This window comes from Oncorhynchus keta, chromosome 10 (assembly GCF_023373465.1).
Source record: "Oncorhynchus keta strain PuntledgeMale-10-30-2019 chromosome 10, Oket_V2, whole genome shotgun sequence".
NCBI lineage: Eukaryota > Metazoa > Chordata > Actinopteri > Salmoniformes > Salmonidae > Oncorhynchus > Oncorhynchus keta.
The window spans coordinates 1,701,230-1,721,692 of record NC_068430.1 but is presented as its reverse complement, the minus strand read 5'-3'; the positions used below and the strand labels follow the sequence as shown (position 1 = coordinate 1,721,692).

The following is a 20,463-nucleotide window of genomic DNA, read 5'->3' as shown; positions in this document are numbered from 1 at the left end:
CCTTTCGGAAAAGCTGACCACGACTCCATTTTGCTGATCCCTGCCTACCGGCAGAAGCTAAAACAAGAGGCTCCCACGCTGAGGTCTGTCCAACGCTGGTCAGACCAAGCTGACTCCACACTCCAAGACTGCTTCCATCACGTGGACTGGGACATGTTTCGTATTGCGTCAGATGGAAATATTGACGAATACGCTGATTCGGTGTGCGAGTTCATTAGAACGTGTGTCGAAGATGTCGTTCCCATAGCAACGATAAAAACATTCCCAAACCAGAAACCGTGGATTGATGGCAGCATTCGCGTGAAACTGAAAGCGCGAACCACTGCTTTTAATCAGGGCAAGGTGTCTGATAACATGTCCGAATATAAACAATGCAGCTATTCCCTCCGCAAGGCTATTAAACAAGCTAAGCATCAGTACAGAGACAAAGTGGAATCTCAATTCAATGGCTCAGACACAAGAGGCATGTGGCAGGGTCTACAGTCAATCACGGACTACAAGAAGAAACCCAGCCCAGTCACGGACCAGGATGTCTTGCTCCCAGGCAGACTAAATAACTTTTGCCCCTTTGAGGACAATACAGTGCCACTGACACGGCCTGCAACGAAAACATGCGGTCTCTCCTTCACTGCAGCCGAGGTGAGTAAGACATTTAAACGTGTTAACCCTCGCAAGGCTGCAGGCCCAGACGGCATCCCCAGCCGCGCCCTCATTAAGGACAACAACCACCCGAGCCACTGCCTGTTCACCCCACTATCATCCAGAAGGCTGAGGTCAGTACAGGTGCATCAAAGCTGGGACCGAGAGACTGAAAAACAGCTTCTATCTCAAGGCCATGAGACTGTTAAACAGCCATCACTAGCATTGAGTGGCTGCTGCCCAACACACTGTCATTGACACTGACCCAACTCCAGCCATTTTAATAATGGGAATTGATGGGAAATGATGTAAATATATCACTAGCCACTTTAAACAATGCTACCTTATATAATGTTACTTACCCTACATTATTCATCTCATATGCATATGTATATACTGTACTCTACATCATCGACTGCATCCTAATGTAATACATGTATCACTAGCCACTTTAACTATGCCACTTTGTTTACTTTGTCTACACACTCATCTCATATGTATATACTGTACTCGATACCATCTACTGTATGCTGCTCTGTACCATCACTCATTCATATATCCTTATGTACATATTCCTTATCCCCTTACACTGTGTATAAGACAGTAGTTTTGGAATTGTTAGTTAGATTACTTGTTGGTTATCACTGCATTGTCGGAACTAGAAGCACAAGCATTTCGCTACACTCGCATTAACATCTGCTAACCATGTGTATGTGACAAATAAAATGTGATTTGATTTGATTTGATGAGGTTTGGGACAGCCTGTTATGTCACATCAACACAGCCCTAGCCTGGTCTGAATCACAGCCTGGTATGTCACATCAACACAGCCCTAGCCTGGTCTGAATCACAGCCTGGTATGTCACATCAACACAGCCCTAGCCTGGTCTGAATCACAGCCTTTATGTCACATCAACACAGCCCTAGCCTGGTCTGAATCACAGCCTTTTATGTCACATCAACACAGCCCTAGCCTGGTCTGAATCACAGCCTGGTATGTCACATCAACACAGCCCTAGCCTGGTCTGAATCACAGCCTGGTATGTCACATCAACACAGCCCTAGCCTGGTCTGAATCACAGCCTGTTATGTACATCAATAATAATAATAATAATAATGAATTCACAGCCTGTTATGTCACATCAACACAGCCCTAGCCTGTGTCTGAATCACAGCCTGGGTTATGTCACATCACACCCCTAGCCTGGTCGAATCACAGCCATGCTCTACCAACACAGCTAGCCTGGAAGGAATCACAGCCTGGTATGTCATGTCAGTGCTGTCATCATGTCTCATCATGTCTCATCATGTCTCATCATGTCTCATCATGTCTCATCATGTCTCATCATGTCTCATCATGTCTTGCACGATGAATGACACAATACTTTGCTGAAATCCGTTTGCATCCAGACAGTCATTTTCAAATATAAATATCATTATGGAGTATCAAAGGGGTAAATGTGGATATTTGTCCCAAACCTCTCTCCAAATGAGTGTGGCTAGCTCATAGTGCCTCCTTCTGAGCTACATTTCCATACATCATCTGTTTTTTTAAACACAGCTGATTTTGTTGCAAACTGCTACCTTTTTAGATATTTTAAATGTTTAATTATCATTAGAATAATAGTCTCTCTGCCATTTTCCATCTGCTTGTGTTATCATGACAGACAACCTCGTTGGTGATTCTACTGGTGTCGACGTGGGATCTTTTTATTTTTGCACAAACGGTGCTTATAGCTGAATACCAAAAAGACCTCAGAGAGAATGGGATTATCACAGCCTACCGCAATTATATGGTTCAATGCACAGTGGCGCTATCAGGTGCCTCACCACCGACGCCTAAACACTTTGAGTCTGTGACAACACGCAACCCAAATGACAGGCGGGTCAAAAGCAGTGCACTGCCTATGTGAATAGGTTGCCGGTTGGGGCACGTCCTCTGGCTGGCTGCAGGTGGGGGCCAGGTGGGCCGGCATGTGGCGGTGGTGTCTCTCTCTCTCTCTCTGCTCTGCTCTGCTAACCCCCATCCCCAGAGGGAGAAACAACCAGGTGGGGTTTAGAAATGCTACATTTAATTTTGTATCATTAGTAGGTTAGCTCACCCCTCATTGGCTTCCCATCTGCTACCGTCCCAAATGGCACCCTATTTCTTACATAGGGCTCTGGTCGAAAGTAGTGCACTATATAGGGAATAGGGTGCCAGCCCTGGTGTAAAGTAGTGCACTATATAGGGAATAGGGTGCCAGCCCTGGTGTAAAGTAGTGCACTATGTAGGGAATTTGGTGCCAGCCCTGGTGTAAAGTAGTGCACTATATAGGGAATAGGGTGCCAGCCCTGGTGTAAAGTAGTGTACTATGTAGGGAATAGGGTGCCAGCCCTGGTGTAAAATAGTGCACTATGTAGGGAATAGGGTGCCAGCCCTGGTGTAAAGTAGTGCACTATGTAGGGAATAGGGTGTCATCTGGGATTTGGCCAACACCTTTATGCCTTCACAGTGCAGCAGATCAGAAACCTCAGCTATTGGCTTCCTACACTACAACAACAGACACCACAGGTACTGACAGCATTATCTCCAACCTAGACCCCTTTCTCATCATCAGAGATCAGACAGACAGACAGACAGACAGACAGACAGACAGACAGACAGACAGACAGACAGACAGACAGACAGACAGACACATAAACAGAAAGAGAAGCAGAGAGAGAAGCAGAGGGAGAGAGAGAGGGAGAGAGACAGAGAGAGTGAGAGAAGCAGAGAGAGTGGGAGAAGCAGAGAGAGAGAAGCAGAGAGAGAGAGAAGCAAAGAGAGTGAAGCTTAGAGAAAGAGAGAGAAGCAGAGAGAGAAGCAGAGAGCGAGAAGCAGAGAGAGTGAAGCTTAGAGAAAGAGAGAAAAGCAGAGAGAGAAGCAGAGAGCGAGAAGCAGAGAGAGAGAGGCAAAGAGAGAGAAACTTAGAGAAAGAGAGAGAGAGAGAGAGAGAGAGAGAGAGAGAGAGAGAGAGAGAGAGAGAGAGAGAGAGAGAGAGAGAAGCAGAGAGAGAAGCAGAGAGCGATAAACAGAGAGAGAGAAGCAGAGAGAAGCAGAGAGCGAGAAGCAGATAGAGAGAAGCAAAGAGAGAGAGAAGCAAAGAGAGAGAGGCTTAGAGAAAGAGAGAGATGCAGAGAGAGAGAGAGAGAAGCAGAGAGAGAAGTAGAGAGGGAGACGCAGAGAGAGAAGCAAAGAGAGGGAGAGTAGCAGAGAGAGAAGCTTAGAGAGAGAAGCAGAGAGAGAAGCTTAGAGAGAGAAGCAGAGGGAGAAGCAGAGAGAGAGAAGCTTAGAGAGAGAGTAGCAGAGAGAGAAGCAGAGAGAGAAGCAGGGAGATAGAGAAGCAGAGAGAGAGGCAGAGAGAGAGAAGCTTAGAGAGAGTAGCAAAGAATGTCATGTAGAGAGAGAAGCAGAGTGAGAAGCAGAGAGAGAGAGAAGCAGAGAGAGAGGCAGAGAGAGAGAAGCTTAGAGAGAGAGAGTAGCAGAGAGAGAAGCAGAGAGATAGAGAAGCTTAGAGAGAGAGAGAAGGGGAGAGAGAAAAGCTTAGAGAGAGAGAGAAGGAGAGAGAGAAGCTTAGAGAGAGAAGCAGAGAGAGAGCCGCAAAGAGAGAGACAAACAGAGAGAGAGAGAGAAGCAGGGAGAGAGAAGCAGAGAGAGAGAGAAGCAGAGAGAGAGACAAGCAGGGAGAGAGAAACATATGTTATAACAGCTGTAATGGTGTCTTATAACAGCTGTCGTGGTAGGTTATAACAGATGTTGTCATAGGTTATAACAGCTGTTGTGGTAGGTTATAACAGCTTTCTTTGTATGTTATAACAGCTGTCATGGTAGGTTACAACAGCTTTCCTTGTATATTATAACAGCTGTAATTGTAGGTTATAACAGCTGTCGTGGTAGGTTATAACAGCTGTTGTGGTAGGTTATAACAGCTGTCGTGGTAGGTTATAACAGATGTTGTGGTAGGTTATAACAGCTGTTGTGGTAGGTTATAACAGCTGTCGTGGTAGGTTATAACAGCTTTCTTTGTATGTTATAACAGCTGTCATGGTAGGTTACAACAGCTTTCCTTGTATGTTATAACAGCTATAATTGTAGGTTATAACAGCTGTTGTGGTAGGTTATAACAGCTGTTGTGGTAGGTTATAACAGCTGTCGTGGTATGTTATAACAGCTCTCATGGTAGGTTATAACAGCTTTCCTTGTATGTTATAACAGCTCTCATGGTAGGTTATAACATCTGTCGTGGTGTCTTATAACAGCTCTCATGGTAGGTTATAACAGCTTTCCTTGTATGTTATAACAGCTGTCATGGTATGTTATGATAGTTGTTGTGGTCGGTTATAACAGCTGTCGTGGTGTCTTATAACAGCTCTCATGGTAGGTTATAACAGCTTTCCTTGTATGTTATAACAGCTGGCATGGTAGGTTATAACAGCTTTCCTTGTATGTTATAACAGCTGTCATGGTATGTTATAATAGCTGTTGTGGTCGGTTATAACAGCTGGCATGGTGTCTTATAACAGCTGTCGTGGTAGGTTATAACAGCTGTCGTGTTAGGTTATAACAGCTGTCGTGGTAGGTTATAACAGCTGTCATGGTAGGTTATAACAGCTGTCATGGTAGGTTATAACAGCTGTCGTGGTAGGTTATAACAGCTGTCGTGGTAGGTTATAACAGCTGTCGTGGTGTCTTATAACAGCTGTCGTGGTATGTTATAATAGCTGTCGTGGTGTCTTATAACAGCTGTCGTGGTAGGTTATAACAGCTGTCATGGTAGGTTATAACAGCTGTCGTGGTAGGTTATAACAGCTGTCGTGGTAGGTTATAACAGCTGTCGTGGTGTCTTATAACAGCTGTCGTGGTATGTTACAGCAGCTATTGTGGTATGTTATAACAGCTGTTGTAGTAGGTTATAACAGCTTTCCTTGTATGTTATACAGCTGTCGTGGTACGTTATAACAGCTGTCGTGGTACGTTATAAGAGCTGTCGTATGTTATAACAGCTGTCGTATGTGAAAACAGCTGTTGTGGTGTCTTATAACAACTGTTGTGGTATGTTATAACAGCTGTTGGAGTAGGTTATAACAGCTGTCGTGGTGTCTTGTAACAGCTGTCATGGTAGGTTATAACAACTGTTGTGGTATGTTATAACAGCTGTCGTATGTTAAAACAGCTGTTGTGGTGTCTTATAACAACTGTTGTAGTAGGTTATAACAGCTGTCGTGGTGTCTTGTAACAGCTGTCATGGTAGGTTATAACAACTGTTGTGGTAGATTATAACAGCTGTCGTGGTAGGTTATAACAGCTGTCATGGTAGGTTATAACAGCTGTCGTGGTAGGTTATAACAGCTGTCGTGGTGTCTTATAACAGCTGTCGTGGTATGTTACAGCAGCTATTGTGGTATGTTATAACAGCTGTTGTAGTAGGTTATAACAGCTTTCCTTGTATGTTATACAGCTGTCGTGGTACGTTATAACAGCTGTCGTGGTACGTTATAAGAGCTGTCGTATGTTATAAAAAGCTGTCGTATGTGAAAACAGCTGTTGTGGTGTCTTATAACAACTGTTGTGGTATGTTATAACAGCTGTTGGAGTAGGTTATAACAGCTGTCGTGGTGTCTTGTAACAGCTGTCATGGTAGGTTATAACAACTGTTGTGGTATGTTATAACAGCTGTCGTATGTTAAAACAGCTGTTGTGGTGTCTTATAACAACTGTTGTAGTAGGTTATAACAGCTGTCGTGGTGTCTTGTAACAGCTGTCATGGTAGGTTATAACAACTGTTGTGGTAGATTATAACAGCTGTCGTGGTGTCTTATAACAGCCGTCGTGGTAGGTTATAACAGCTGTCGTGGTAGGTTATAACAGCTGTCGTGGTATGTTATAACAGCTGTCGTGGTGTCTTGTAACAGCTGCCATGGTAGGTTATAACAACTGTTGTGGTAGGTTATAACAGCTGTTGTGGTATGTTATAACAGCTGTCGTGGTGTCTTATAACAGCTGTCGTGGTAGGTTATAACAGCTGTCGTGGTAGGTTATAACAGCTGTCGCAGTGTCTTATAACAGCTGTCGTGGTAGGTTATAACAGCTGTCGTGGTAGGTTATAACAGCTTTCCTTGTATGTTATAACAGCTGTCGTGGTAGGTTATAACAGCTGTCATGGTACGTTATAACAGCTGTCATCTTCATAACACTGTTATTATAGGTCTTTCCACATTGGTTTTAAATCTGTGCTCTGTAGTCCAATGAAATGAGTTCCCATCAGAAGATGACGGACCAGAAGCTGTGATACGTCAGAGAGAGTGGTACATACCTGAATACGGCCTCACGATCCAAATGAGTGGGTGACTGTGGCTAGGAAATTAGAAACATTGTTGGCACCAGGTGATTTTGGGCGATCCGGTTATAATTAAATAATCTATTCACCATTTGGTATGGTAGGTTATAACAGTCGTGGTATGTTATAACAGCTGTTGTGGTGTCTTGTAACAGCTGTCATGGTAGGTTATAACAACTGTTGTGGTAGGTTATAACAGCTGTCGTGGTATGTTATAACAGCTGTCGTGGTGTCTTGTAACAGCTGTCATGGTAGGTTATAACAACTGTTGTAGTAGGTTATAACAGCTGTCGTGGTGTCTTGTAACAGCTTTCATGGTAGGTTATAACAACTGTCGTGGTAGGTTATAACAGCTGTCGTGGTATGTTATAACAGCTGTCGTGGTGTCTTGTAACAGCTGTCATGGTAGGTTATAACAACTGTTGTGGTAGGTTATAACAGCTGTCGTGGTATGTTATAACAGCTGTTGTGGTGTCTTGTAACAGCTGTCATGGTAGGTTATAACAACTGTTGTAGTAGGTTATAACAGCTGTTGTGGTGTCTTGTAACAGCTGTCATGGTAGGTTATAACAACTGTCGTGGTAGGTTATAACAGCTGTCGTGGTAGGTTATAACAGCTGTTGTGGTAGGTTATAACAGCTGTCGTGGTAGGTTATAACAGCTGTCGCGGTAGGTTATAACAGCTGTCGTGGTATGTTATAACAGCTGTCGTGGTAGGTTATAACAGCTGTCGTGGTAGGTTATAACAGCTGTCCTTGTCTTATAACAGCTGTCGTGGTAGGTTATAACAGCTGTCGTAGTAGGTTATAACAGCTGTCGCGGTGTCTTATAACAGCTGTTGTGGTAGGTTATAACAGCTGTCGTGGTAGGTTATAACAGCTTTCCTTGTATGTTATAACAGCTGTCGTGGTAGATTATAACAGCTGTCTGGTAGGTTATAACAGCTGTCATGGTAGGTTATAACAGCTGTCGTGGTAGGTTATAACAGCTGTCGCGGTGTCTTATAACAGCTGGCGTGGTAGGTTCTAACAGCTGTCGCGGTGTCTTATAACAGCTGTCGTGGTAGGTTATAACAGCTGTCGTGGTAGGTTATAACAGCTTTCCTTGTATGTTATAACAGCTGTCGTGGTAGGTTATAACAGCTGTCGGTAGGTTATAACAGCTGTCGTGGTAGGTTATAACAACTGTCGTGGTAGGTTATAACAGCTGTCATGGTAGGTTATAACAGCTGTCGCGGTGTCTTATAACAGCTGTCGTGGTAGGTTATAACAGCTGTCGTGGGTGGTAGGTTATAACAGCTTTCCTTGTATGTTATAACAGCTGTCGTGGTAGGTTATAACAGCTGTCATGGTACGTTATAACAGCTGTCATCTTCATAACACTGTTATTATAGGTCTTTCCACATTGGTTTTAAATCTGTGCTCTGTAGTCCAATGAAATGAGTTCCCATCAGAAGATGACGGACCAGAAGCTGTGATACGTCAGAGAGAGTGGTACATACCTGAATACGGCCTCACGATCCAAATGAGTGGGTGACTGTGGCTAGGAAATTAGAAACATTGTTGGCACCAGGTGATTTTGGGCGATCCGGTTATAATGAAATAATCCATTCACCATTTGGTATTGCATGGACTTCAAGCTTTTGAAGAATAGAGAGTGGATAAAACACCCAATCCCCATTCTAGCTGAGTGAGCCAATCAGAATTGAACACAACAGAGGCCCTATTTTTGTTTTAGCTGTTTATTCGTTTGTCTCTGCAGAAGGTCCCTGGTTCGCGCCCGGGTATGGGCGAGGGGACTCTGCACTTTTCCAAGTCTCACACTCACTGAGGCCCAATCTCCCTGTGAGACACTATAGCGTCTACTAATCAATATATTCATTTGTCTCCACATTTTGGGGTTTTAAATTCCGCTTTTAAAGTCTGTTTTTCCTCTGTCCCCGGGGTCTTATATTTCATGAGACAGCGGATTAAAAAGATTATAGGCGCAGTTTTCAATTTATCTCCCACCCTCAGACTGGCTTGTATTGAGCTGGTTCCTCTTATCACAGTTTGTCAGCAACCACAGCATGATTGGCATCTGCCTTCACATCAGCCACTCTCTGGGAACGGTTGGTTTCTCTGACATAAACAGAGGAAAAACTGCGGATGCACAACCAGGTTTCGAAATTGCACCTTGCTGTATTCTACTATTCTAACTCTCAACAGTAAATTGAGACCCCGACTTGAGTTCATTTGTTTCTGGGAATATCAACACGGTTAAGCGCATGATAACGGTCCTATATGTGAGAAATCGCGTAAAGCTAACAAAATGTTAAGACATATAACTAACTAACTGTCTGTGAATCACCCAAACAATTCGTGTAGAAAAAAATCCACAAATTGATGAAAAGCACTATGCCTATAAAACCATGAGACTATAAGATGCTACTTCATCAGAACCACAGCGATCTCAGTGGTGGAAATCTTGGACACACGGGGAGGGTCGACTTACAGATGACATTGACGCTATGTAGATGAGAACGGGGATTTGTGGTCCGCGTAACAACCCTGGCCGCTGAAGATAGACGGTGTTACGAGGTGAAGCTGCTGCCTTTTCGTGGTGTTGTTCCTCCCCGCTCTGCTCTCCTCTGCTTGTCTCTCTCTCCTTCAGGCATCACCAAGCTAACGGACAGCGCCACTCACACCTAGTTCCTGCTTTCCTGCAAACTCACCTTTCCCATCAGGATCATAGTTTAGTTTTGCTTATCTATCTCTAAAAATATATGATTTGGTCTGCCCGGTTAGAAGCTTGAAGAACACAACTTTTCGAAGAACGCACGGATACTATACCATGTCCCACAATTCTGGCTGGCTCAGCAGTTTAATTGTAAGTACAGAATTGACGTTAAACAGTGTGGGAAAACTTCATTGCGATGGTCAGAACATTGGACAGTGTGAACCAATTTGGGGGTGTGGAGTTGCGTCTCGGTGGGGAAAAACGGTGTTTCAGATGCTGCGCACTGAGTAGCCGAGATGATTAGCCTAAATTGGATAAATCAATGATATATATTTTTTTAAATCAATGCAACTTCAAAGAGAGTGCTAAATCACATCATTCTACATTTGATTCGTTTTTTGAAGTTCCATAATTCATGGAATATAATAAGCAAATGTGAAAGGACGCGTAGGAGAGTGACTGACGCGTAAATCTTGTCGCTTTTGTTGGCGGGCACATATCCATCTCCATCTCTTTCCATAAATGTCAACTAGCTGATGGTAAAAACGAGGGATAGTTGACCATTATACCACAGATATAGAGGCACGGTATTATTCACACAAATAAAAGCCTAAAAATACCAAAAGCATGACGTTGCCAAGCCAATGTTTCCACAATACGCACATTGCGTTTTGACTTGTAACAGGAACGGGTTTTTTTATTATTTTAAATCGACTAATTTTACCTTTGTCAAATTTATTATGAATAATGAAAGATAAATTATGTTCAAAGTATTTAACCTCGGATAATGAACAGTCAAGCGGATTTATGTTAATATGAATGCTTTGCAATTCAGTTTTTATTTATAATGTTACACTTATTTGGATGCGTACATTCTAAAGCCATAGCGCGTGAATGAACGTAATGTATCTTTTTTTGTTGTTGTGTCAAATTGATGGTTGAGTTCCGCTGCAATTAACCATCCAAATGCTGAATAATTGGACAGCGGGGATCGCCTCCTCCTCTTAACACTATGAAATGACCTGTCTGCGGGATGTGTGCTGTTTTAAAGTTGTATAAGGGAGACATTGAGAGTAATGACGCTGTTAATCAACGGGCCCGAGCTGTTTAAAAAGCACCACGGGGTCTTCGTGTGATCTCTTGTCCCCTGCGCCAACAAAGTGACTCAATGAAAACTCTTCAAAACGGCCCATTTTCAGCGCTATACTTTCATTTGGATAATTCCCGTGTTAATTCAATATTATGTCAATATTTAGGGTCCTATCATTATTTAATTTCCTATTTGGTAACATTCTCTTGCTCTTTTTTTTCCCCAGGTTCGCTTTTAACTTCCTCGGTGTTCCCTCTCCGTCTCCCGCTCCTTCACATCCAACGGTCAATCGGCTGGGTACCGAACCGCGAAGCTGCTCTCTACGTGGATCAGTGGGGTTAAAATCTTCCAACCGCCTGCCAGCCTTGCCAGGAAATCTAAACATAATCAGAGAGACATGGCGACCAATGGAACTAAAGCCTCGGATGGACACGTTTTAACGGAGGTGAATGCGGAGCCTAATGACAAACCCAAAACCTTGGTCGTCAAAGTCCAGAAAAAGGAACTTCCCGAAAGAGAAAACTGGACTGGAAAATTTGACTTTCTCCTGTCTTGCGTCGGGTACGCAATTGGACTCGGAAATGTCTGGAGATTTCCTTATCTATGTGGGAAGAACGGAGGAGGTAATCAAGATTTCGGCGCTTTTCCCGTGTTTTCAAAAACAAGAGGCTTAAAAACTTAACCCTTCAAACAGGAAATGTGTTCTGGGTCCCTCATTTAATTATCGCAATGGTCTTTTTCTCTCCAGATTGAGCGTAATTATCATTCATTTTAGGCGCAGCATTGTGATACAAAAAAAAATATTGTCTTCATATCTTTATTTCTTTGGATGATTTGAAATGTTCCCGGTATATCAATGCAAATGGTCGCTTTTATTCACCATTCTATATATGTGTTGTTTACTTAACCTTTCACCTTCCATGCAGGGGCCTTCTTGATTCCATACTTTTTGACGCTCATATTTGCTGGTATGCCCTTGTTTCTGCTCGAAACGTCCCTCGGTCAGTACACATCGATTGGAGGGCTTGGGGTGTGGAAACTGGCTCCCATGTTTAAAGGTAAATCAAAACACTACGTTTAGAGGTTCAACCGAAATACATCTCTATATATACCGTGAGACAATTAGCTCTCCTCATCCAATACTCTTTTTGCTGGTTGTCAATAAACACACACAAATATCTGCAATTTCAGTGCACGGCCTCCTCTCCCCGTTGTAATTACAGATCAAACCACATATTTAATATAACTAGCTAAAGCTATTTTATATATATTTTTTATCAAATGACTCAAGTTGTCACATTATTTCATCTTATATTAACGGACTGTATATACTTTCCTAATTCCACGTTTCCCTGTTGTTCCAGGTGTTGGTCTGGCCGCTGCAGTGCTTTCTTTCTGGCTAAATATTTATTACATTGTCATCATTTCCTGGGCCATATACTATCTCTGGTCCTCCTTTACTTCTGTGAGTATGATGGATATTATTGCTTCTCTATGAAACAGTTGTAAGTACAAAACAAACAACCCCCCCCCCCAAAAATGGAATTAATGTGAGGTTACAGTTAACCCACTGTTCCCAGGCCGTCATTGAAAATAAGAATTTGTTCTTAACTGACTTGCCTGGTTAAATAAAGGTAAAATAAAATAAAAAAAATTAAAATTGCATTTCGTTCACTGGGAGGTTTAGAAAAGGAAAATCACGTTTCCCTGATGAATGTCTTTAAGTAGCATGACTGAGGACTGAATGAGCAGGGGGCATAGGCCTCTTCGGTGTTATCCATTTGAATGCTGAAAAGAAAGAAATACTGTTTCTTTTATGTATAGTTAATTCAAATATATCGAATTTGGCCATCAGTACCCTTTCAAAAAACAACGTGGTGCATGTCGCCTGGGTGAAAAGAGTTGGGCAAAATGACAAAAAGTGAGAAAAAAAAAAGAAAAAAAAACTGTCTTTGTTGTTACAGGAGTTGCCATGGCAATCATGTGGAAATTCTTGGAATACAGATCGCTGTTACACCAACTACAGCATCCCCAACGCTGCCAACCTCACCAGCGCCGTTCAGGAATTCTGGGAGTAAAGAACATATTTTATTATATTTTGTTTTAAACATTTTTATTTTTTTAATTTATTTTTTGGTCTGTGGTTAGACCACGCAGTGTAGAAAATAATGAATGGGGTTGTAGTTGATGAAAAAAAGGATTTATAAATAGATTTGATTGGTTGGTTGATTGATTGGTTGGTTTCATTGGTTGATTTTGTCCTATAGACGTAACATGCACCAATTGACGGATGGTCTGGAGAAACCTGGGGAGATCAGAGCGCCTCTAGCCATCACGCTGGCCATCGCTTGGGTCCTGGTTTATTTCTGCATCTGGAAAGGTGTCGCATGGACTGGCAAGGTAAGAGGCTGCCACTGACTAAATTCATAGAGAGGGGCTAAACCGCACAGAGGAATCTTGACATTTGATTTTGGCAGCCATATTGGATTTTTGGCAGCCATATTAGATTTTGGCAGCCATATTGGATTTTTGGCAGCCATATTAGATTTTGGCAGCCATATTAGATTTTGGCAGCCATATTAGATTTTGGCAGCCATATTGAATTTTGGCAGCCATATTGGATTTTGGAAGCCATATTGGATTTTTGGCAGCCATATTAGATTTTGGCAGCCATATTGGATTTTTGGCAGCCATATTAGATTTTGGCAGCCATATTGGATTTTTGGCAGCCATATTAGATTTTGGCAGCCATATTGGATTTTTGGCAGCCATATTAGATTTTGGCAGCCTTATTGGATGTTGGGAGGGCGGCATGTCCCCTGGCTTATTTGCAAAAGTAAGAGGTATTACTATAGATTAAAAATCCATTAAGAAACATTTAACTGGAAACATGACAGTTAATTCATGCATGGGCTCTAGCTGTAATAATGACGTAAGGAGGGTGGCTCCATTGTCTTGTATTTTAACAAGTCTCTCCCTCCCTCCCTGTTTCAGGTGGTGTACTTCTCAGCGACGTACCCCTACTTTATGCTCTTCATCCTCTTCTGCCGCGGCATCACTCTGCCCGGAGCCATCGATGGAATCCTCTTCTACATCACGCCCAACTTCGAGAAGCTCAAGGAATCAGAGGTAGCTAGTCTTTATCAGTGAGCAGATTCAGAGGTAGCTAGTCTTTATCAGTGAGCAGATTCAGAGGTAGCTAGTCTTTATCAGTGAGCAGATTCAGAGGTAGCTAGTCTTTATCAGTGAGCAGATTCAGAGGTAGCTAGTCTTTATCAGTGAGCAGATTCAGAGGTAGCTAGTCTTTATCAGTGAGCAGATTCAGAGGTAGCTAGTCTTTATCAGTGAGCAGATTCAGAGGTAGCTAGTCTTTATCAGTGAGCAGATTCAGAGGTAGCTAGCCTTTATCAGTGAACAGAATCAGAGGTAGCTAGTCTTTATCAGTGAGCAGATTCAGAGGTAGCTAGTCTTTATCAGTGAGCAGATTCAGAGGTAGCTAGCCTTTATCAGTGAGCAGATACAGAGGGAGCTAGCCTTTATCAGTGGACAGATACAGAGGGAGAATGGATGCTGATTGCTGTATGTGATGACGTGAGTACCAGTCTGTTTTGACTTGCAGTGTGTTTTGACTTGCAGCCTGTTCTGACTTGCAGTATGTTTTGACTTGCAGTGTGTTTTGACTTGCAGTGTGTCTTGACTTGCAGTGTGTCTTGACTTGCAGTGTGTCTTGACTTGCAGTATGTCTTGACTTGCAGTGTGTTTTGACTTGCAGCGTGTTTTGACTTGCAGCGTGTCTTGACTTGCAGTGTGTTTTGACTTGCAGTGTGTTTTGACTTGCAGTGTGTTTTGACTTGCAGTGTGTTTTGACTTGCAGTGTGTCTTGACTTGCAGTGTGTTTTGACTTGCAGTGTGTTTTGACTTGCAGTGTGTCTTGACTTGCAGTGTGTCTTGACTTGCAGTGTGTTTTGACTTGCAGTGTGTTTTGACTTGCAGTGTGTTTTGACTTGCAGTGTGTTTTGACTTGCAGTTGTGTCTTGACTTGCAGTGTGTTTTGACTTGTGTTGTGTTTTGACTTGTGTTGTGTTTTGACTTGTGTTGTGTTTTGACTTGTGGTGTGTTTTGACTTGTGTTGTGTTTTTTTGACTTGTGGTGTGTTTTGACTTGTGTTGTGTCTTGACTTGCAGTGTGTTTTGACTTGTGTTGTGTTTTGACTTGTGTTGTGTTTTGACTTGTGGTGTGTTTTGACTTGTGGTGTGTTTTGACTCTCTGTCTCTCTGTTCTGCTCAGGTGTGGTTGGATGCTGCCACTCAGATCTTCTTCTCCTATGGGCTGGGGCTGGGATCACTGATTGCTCTGGGAAGCTACAACCCATTCAATAATAATGTTTACAGGTAGGTTCAAAATCTACAACACTGTTCAATAGTCATGTTTACAGGTAGGTTCAAATCTACAAAACCATTCTATCCAGCTCCCTGCTATCGGTTTATATTCTGCCTCTGCCAATGAGAGAGCAAGTGAGACAGAGAGAGAGCGAGCGAGACACAGAGAGAGAGAGAAGGGGGGAGAGAGAGACAGAGAGAGAGAAGAGAGAGAGAGAGAAGAGAGAGAGAGAGAGAGAGACACAAAGAAAGAGAGAGAGAGAGAAAGAGAGAGAGAGGGGAGAGAGAGAGAGAGAGAGAGAGAGAGAGAGAAGACACAAAGAGAGAGAGAGAGAGAGAGAGAGAGAGAGAGAGAGAGAGAGAGAGAGAGAGAGAGAGAGAGAGAGAGAGAGAGAGAGAGAGAGAGAGAGAGAGAGAGAGAGAGAGAGAGAGAGAGAAGTGAGAAGTGAGAGAGAGAAGTGAGAAGAGAGAGAGAGAGAGAGATAGAGAAGAGATAGAGAGAGAGAAGAGAGAGAGAGAGAGAGAGAGAGAGAGAGAGAGAGAGAGAGAGAGAGAGAGAGAGAGAGAGAGAGAGAGGAGAGAGAGAGAGAGAGAGAGAGAGAGAGGATTTGAAGAGGGGGGTGAGAGGGAGAGAAAGAAAGAGATAGAAAGGGGGGGGGTGAGAGAGAGAGAGAGAGACAAAGAGAAAACACATCTCTCAGCTGTCACATCATCTCTGTCTCTCTCCTATGTTCAACCCTGGCACCGAATGAACAATCACCCCATCTCTGAAATGAATAGGTCAGTCCATTGACGTTGCAGTAACACTCGGCTATAGAATGCAAAACCCTCCCTCCCTCCCTCCCTCCCTCCCTCCCTCCCTCCCTCCCGCCCTCCCTCCCTCCCGCCCTCCCTCCCCAATTTTAAATGTCCTGTGGTTTTGATAAGGCTTCCATATCAGTGTGACAAACAGCCGTTCCAAACCCCATGCTTTTCTGTCTTTCTCTCCATCTCCCTGCAGAGATTCTGTCATTGTGTGCTGCATCAACTCGTTCACCAGCATGTTCGCTGGCTTAGTCATCTTCTCCATTGTGGGCTTCATGGCCAACGTGACTAAGAGGCCTATAATAGAAGTAGCAGCCTCAGGTAATTACCATTCACTATTGATATAGATCTTAATTGGAACAATAAATTACTCAGCCTATTTAATCAAATGGCCACCCGGACTATTTACATTGACACCCCCCTTTTCTTTTTACACTGCTGCTGCTTTGCTGTGTATCATCTATGCATTGTCACTTTACCCCGACCTACATGTACGAAAAATAACTAGACTAACCTGTACCCCTCCCTACATTAACTCTGTACCGGCACCCTCTGCATATATCCTCGTTGTTATTTGTACTTTTTAAATTTTTTAATTTTACTATTTTTACTTTAGTTTATTTTAGTAAATATTATTTTTTTAACTCTATTTCTTGAACTGCATTGTTGGGTAAGTCAGCATTTCACGGTATACACTGGTTTTCGGGAGCATGTGACAAGTAACATTTGATTTGAGTAATAAAAAATAAGAGCAAATCTTGGAATAACAGTAGGACTCACTGTAAAACCACGGACATTGAAACACTTCTCTATATGGGTATTTGAACAGGAATGGGATGTGTTGTGTTGTCAGATCCTGTCTCTAACTGTCTGTCTGTGTTGTGTTGTCAGATCCCGTCTTTAACTGTCTGTGTTGTGTTGTCAGATCCTGTCTCTAACTCTCTGTGTTGTGTTGTCAGATCCCGTCTCTGTCTGTGTTGTCAGATCCCGTCTCTAACTGTCTGTGTTGTGTTGTCAGATCCCGTCTCTGTCTGTGTTGTCAGATCCCGTCTCTAACTGTCTGTGTTGTGTTGTCAGATCCCGTCTCTGTCTGTGTTGTCAGATCCCGTCTCTAACTGTCTGTGTTGTGTTGTCAGATCCCGTCTCTGTCTGTGTTATGTTGTCAGATCCTGTCTCGAACTGTCTGTGTTGTGTTGTCAGATCCCGTCTCTGTCTGTGTTATGTTGTCAGATCCCGTCTCTAACTGTCTGTGTTGTGTTGTCAGATCCCGTCTCTGTCTGTGTTGTCAGACCCCGTCTCTAACTGTCTGTGTTGTGTTGTCAGATCACGTCTCTGTCTGTGTTGTCAGATCCCGTCTCTAACTGTCTGTGTTGTGTTGTCAGATCCCGTCTCTGTCTGTGTTGTCAGATCCCGTCTCTAACTGTCTGTGTTGTGTTGTCAGATCCCGTCTCTGTCTGTGTTATGTTGTCAGATCCTGTCTCGAACTGTCTGTGTTGTGTTGTCAGATCCCGTCTCTAACTGTCTGTGTTGTGTTGTCAGATCACGTCTCTGTCTGTGTTGTCAGACCCCGTCTCTAACTGTCTGTGTTGTGTTGTCAGATCACGTCTCTGTCTGTGTTGTCAGATCCCGTCTCTAACTGTCTGTGTTGTGTTGTCAGATCCCGTCTCTGTCTGTGTTGTCAGATCCCGTCTCTAACTGTCTGTGTTGTGTTGTCAGATCCCGTCTCTGTCTGTGTTATGTTGTCAGATCCTGTCTCGAACTGTCTGTGTTGTGTTGTCAGATCCGTCTCTAACTGTCTGTGTTGTGTTGTCAGATCACGTCTCTGTCTGTGTTGTCAGACCCCGTCTCTAACTGTCTGTGTTGTGTTGTCAGATCACGTCTCTGTCTGTGTAGTCAGATCCCATCTCTAACTGTCTGTGTTGTGTTGTCAGATCCCGTCTCTCTGTCTGTGTTGTCAGATCCCGTCTCTAACTGTCTGTGTTGTGTTGTCAGATCCCGTCTCTGTCTGTGTTATGTTGTCAGATCCTGTCTCTAACTGTCTGTGTTGTGTTGTCAGATCCCGTCTCTGTCTGTGTTGTGTTGTCAGATCCTGTCTCGAACTGTCTGTGTTGTGTTGTCAGATCCCGTCTCTAACTGTCTGTGTTGTGTTGTCAGATCACGTCTCTGTCTGTGTTGTCAGACCCCGTCTCTAACTGTCTGTGTTGTGTTGTCAGATCACGTCTCTGTCTGTGTTGTCAGATCCCGTCTCTAACTGTCTGTGTTGTGTTGTCAGATCCCGTCTCTGTCTGTGTTGTCAGATCCCGTCTCTAACTGTCTGTGTTGTGTTGTCAGATCCCGTCTCTGTCTGTGTTATGTTGTCAGATCCTGTCTCGAACTGTCTGTGTTGTGTTGTCAGATCCCGTCTCTAACTGTCTGTGTTGTGTTGTCAGATCACGTCTCTGTCTGTGTTGTCAGACCCCGTCTCTAACTGTCTGTGTTGTGTTGTGTTGTCAGATCCCGTCTCTGTCTGTGTTTTGTTGTCAGATCCCGTCTCTAACTGTCTGTGTTGTCAGATCCCGTCTTTAACTGTCTGTGTTGTGTTGTCAGATCCTGTCTCTCACTGTCTGTCTGTGTTGTCAGATCCTGTCTCTAACTGTCTGTGTTGTGTTGTCAGATCCTGTCTCTAACTGTCTGTCTGTGTTGTGTTGTCAGATCCTGTCTCTAACTGTCTGTGTTGTCAGATCCCGTCCTTAACTGTCTGTGTTGTGTTGTCAGATCCTGTCTCTAACTGTCTGTGTTGTCAGATCCCGTCTCTAACTGTCTGTGTTGTGTTGTCAGATCCCGTCTTTTACTGTCTGTGTTGTGTTGTTAGATCCTGTCTCTAACTGTCTGTCTGTGTTGTGTTGTCAGATCCCATTTCTGTCTGGGATGTGTTGTGTTGTCAGATCCCGTCTCTAACTGCCTGTGTTGTGTTGTTAGATCCTGTCTCTAACTGTCTGTCTGTGTTGTGTTGTCAGATCCCGTCTTGAACTGTCTGTGTTGTGTTGTCAGATCCTGTCTCTAACTATCTGTCTGTGTTGTGTTGTTAGATCCTGTCTCTAACTGTCTGTCTGTGTTGTGTTGTCAGATCCTGTCTCTAACTGTCTGTGTTGTGTTGTCTATCTGTCTGTGTTGTGAGATCCCGTCTCTAACTGTCTGTGTTGTGTTGTCAGATCCTGTCTCTAACTATCTGTCTGTGTTGTGTTGTCAGATCCCGTTTCTGTCTGTGTTGTGTTGTCAGATCCTGTCTCTAACTGTCTGTGTTGTCAGATCCTGTCTCTGTCTGTGTTGTCTTGTCAGATCCTGTCTCTAACTGTCTGTGTTGTCAGATCCCGTCTTTAACTGTCTGTGTTGTCAGATCCTGTCTCTAACTGTCTGTCTGTGTTGTGTTGTCAGATCCCATTTCTGTCTGTGCTGTGTTGTCAGATCCTGTCTCTAACTATCTGTTTTGTGTTGTCAGATCCCGTCTCTAACTGTCTGTGTTGTGTTGTCAGATCCTGTCTCTAACTATCTGTTTTGTGTTGTCAGATCCCGTCTCTAATTGTCTGTGTTGTGTTGTCAGATCCTGTCTCTAACTGTCTGTCTGTGTTGTGTTGTCAGATCCTGTCTCTAACTGTCTGTGTTGTGTTGTCAGATCCTGTCTCTAACTATCTGTCTGTGTTGTGTTGTCAGATCCTGTCTCTAACTGTCTGTGTTGTCAGATCCCGTCCTTAACTGTCTGTGTTGTGTTGTCAGATCCTGTCTCTAACTGTCTGTGTTGTGTTGTCAGATCCCGTCTCTGTCTGTGTTATGTTGTCAGATCCTGTCTCGAACTGTCTGTGTTGTGTTGTCAGATCCCGTCTCTAACTGTCTGTGTTGTGTTGTCAGATCACGTCTCTGTCTGTGTTGTCAGACCCCGTCTCTAACTGTCTGTGTTGTGTTGTCAGATCACGTCTCTGTCTGTGTAGTCAGATCCCGTCTCTAACTGTCTGTGTTGTGTTGTCAGATCCCGTCTCTGTCTGTGTTGTCAGATCCCGTCTCTAACTGTCTGTGTTGTGTTGTCAGATCCCGTCTCTGTCTGTGTTATGTTGTCAGATCCCGTCTCTAACTGTCTGTGTTGTGTTGTCAGATCCCGTCTCTGTCTGTGTTATGTTGTCAGATCCTGTCTCTAACTGTCTGTGTTGTGTTGTCAGATCCCGTCTCTAACTGTCTGTGTTGTGTTGTCAGATCACGTCTCTGTCTGTGTTGTCAGACCCCGTCTCTAACTGTCTGTGTTGTGTTGTCAGATCACGTCTCTGTCTGTGTTGTCAGATCCCGTCTCTAACTGTCTGTGTTGTGTTGTCAGATCCCGTCTCTGTCTGTGTTGTCAGATCCCGTCTCTAACTGTCTGTGTTGTGTTGTCAGATCCCGTCTCTGTCTGTGTTATGTTGTCAGATCCTGTCTCGAACTGTCTGTGTTGTGTTGTCAGATCCCGTCT

The 20,463-nt window shown here is 43.6% G+C and overlaps 1 protein-coding gene across 1 annotated transcript in view; it reads left to right on the top strand.

The window, feature by feature from the left end:
* Positions 1-9,164: 9,164 nt before the first annotated feature.
* The window catches only part of LOC118382275 (sodium- and chloride-dependent GABA transporter 1-like), a 37,217-nt gene continuing 25,918 nt past the window's right edge, over positions 9,165-20,463 (top strand). Inside the window, exons 1-9 of the mRNA XM_052526181.1 lie at positions 9,165-9,866; positions 11,033-11,429; positions 11,733-11,864; positions 12,171-12,271; positions 12,771-12,880; positions 13,074-13,206; positions 13,801-13,935; positions 15,094-15,197; positions 16,186-16,310. Of these exons, the coding sequence (XP_052382141.1) occupies positions 11,204-11,429; positions 11,733-11,864; positions 12,171-12,271; positions 12,771-12,880; positions 13,074-13,206; positions 13,801-13,935; positions 15,094-15,197; positions 16,186-16,310 (1,066 nt within the window). The 5' untranslated portion in view covers positions 9,165-9,866; positions 11,033-11,203. The remainder of the gene's footprint in view (positions 9,867-11,032; positions 11,430-11,732; positions 11,865-12,170; positions 12,272-12,770; positions 12,881-13,073; positions 13,207-13,800; positions 13,936-15,093; positions 15,198-16,185; positions 16,311-20,463) is intronic.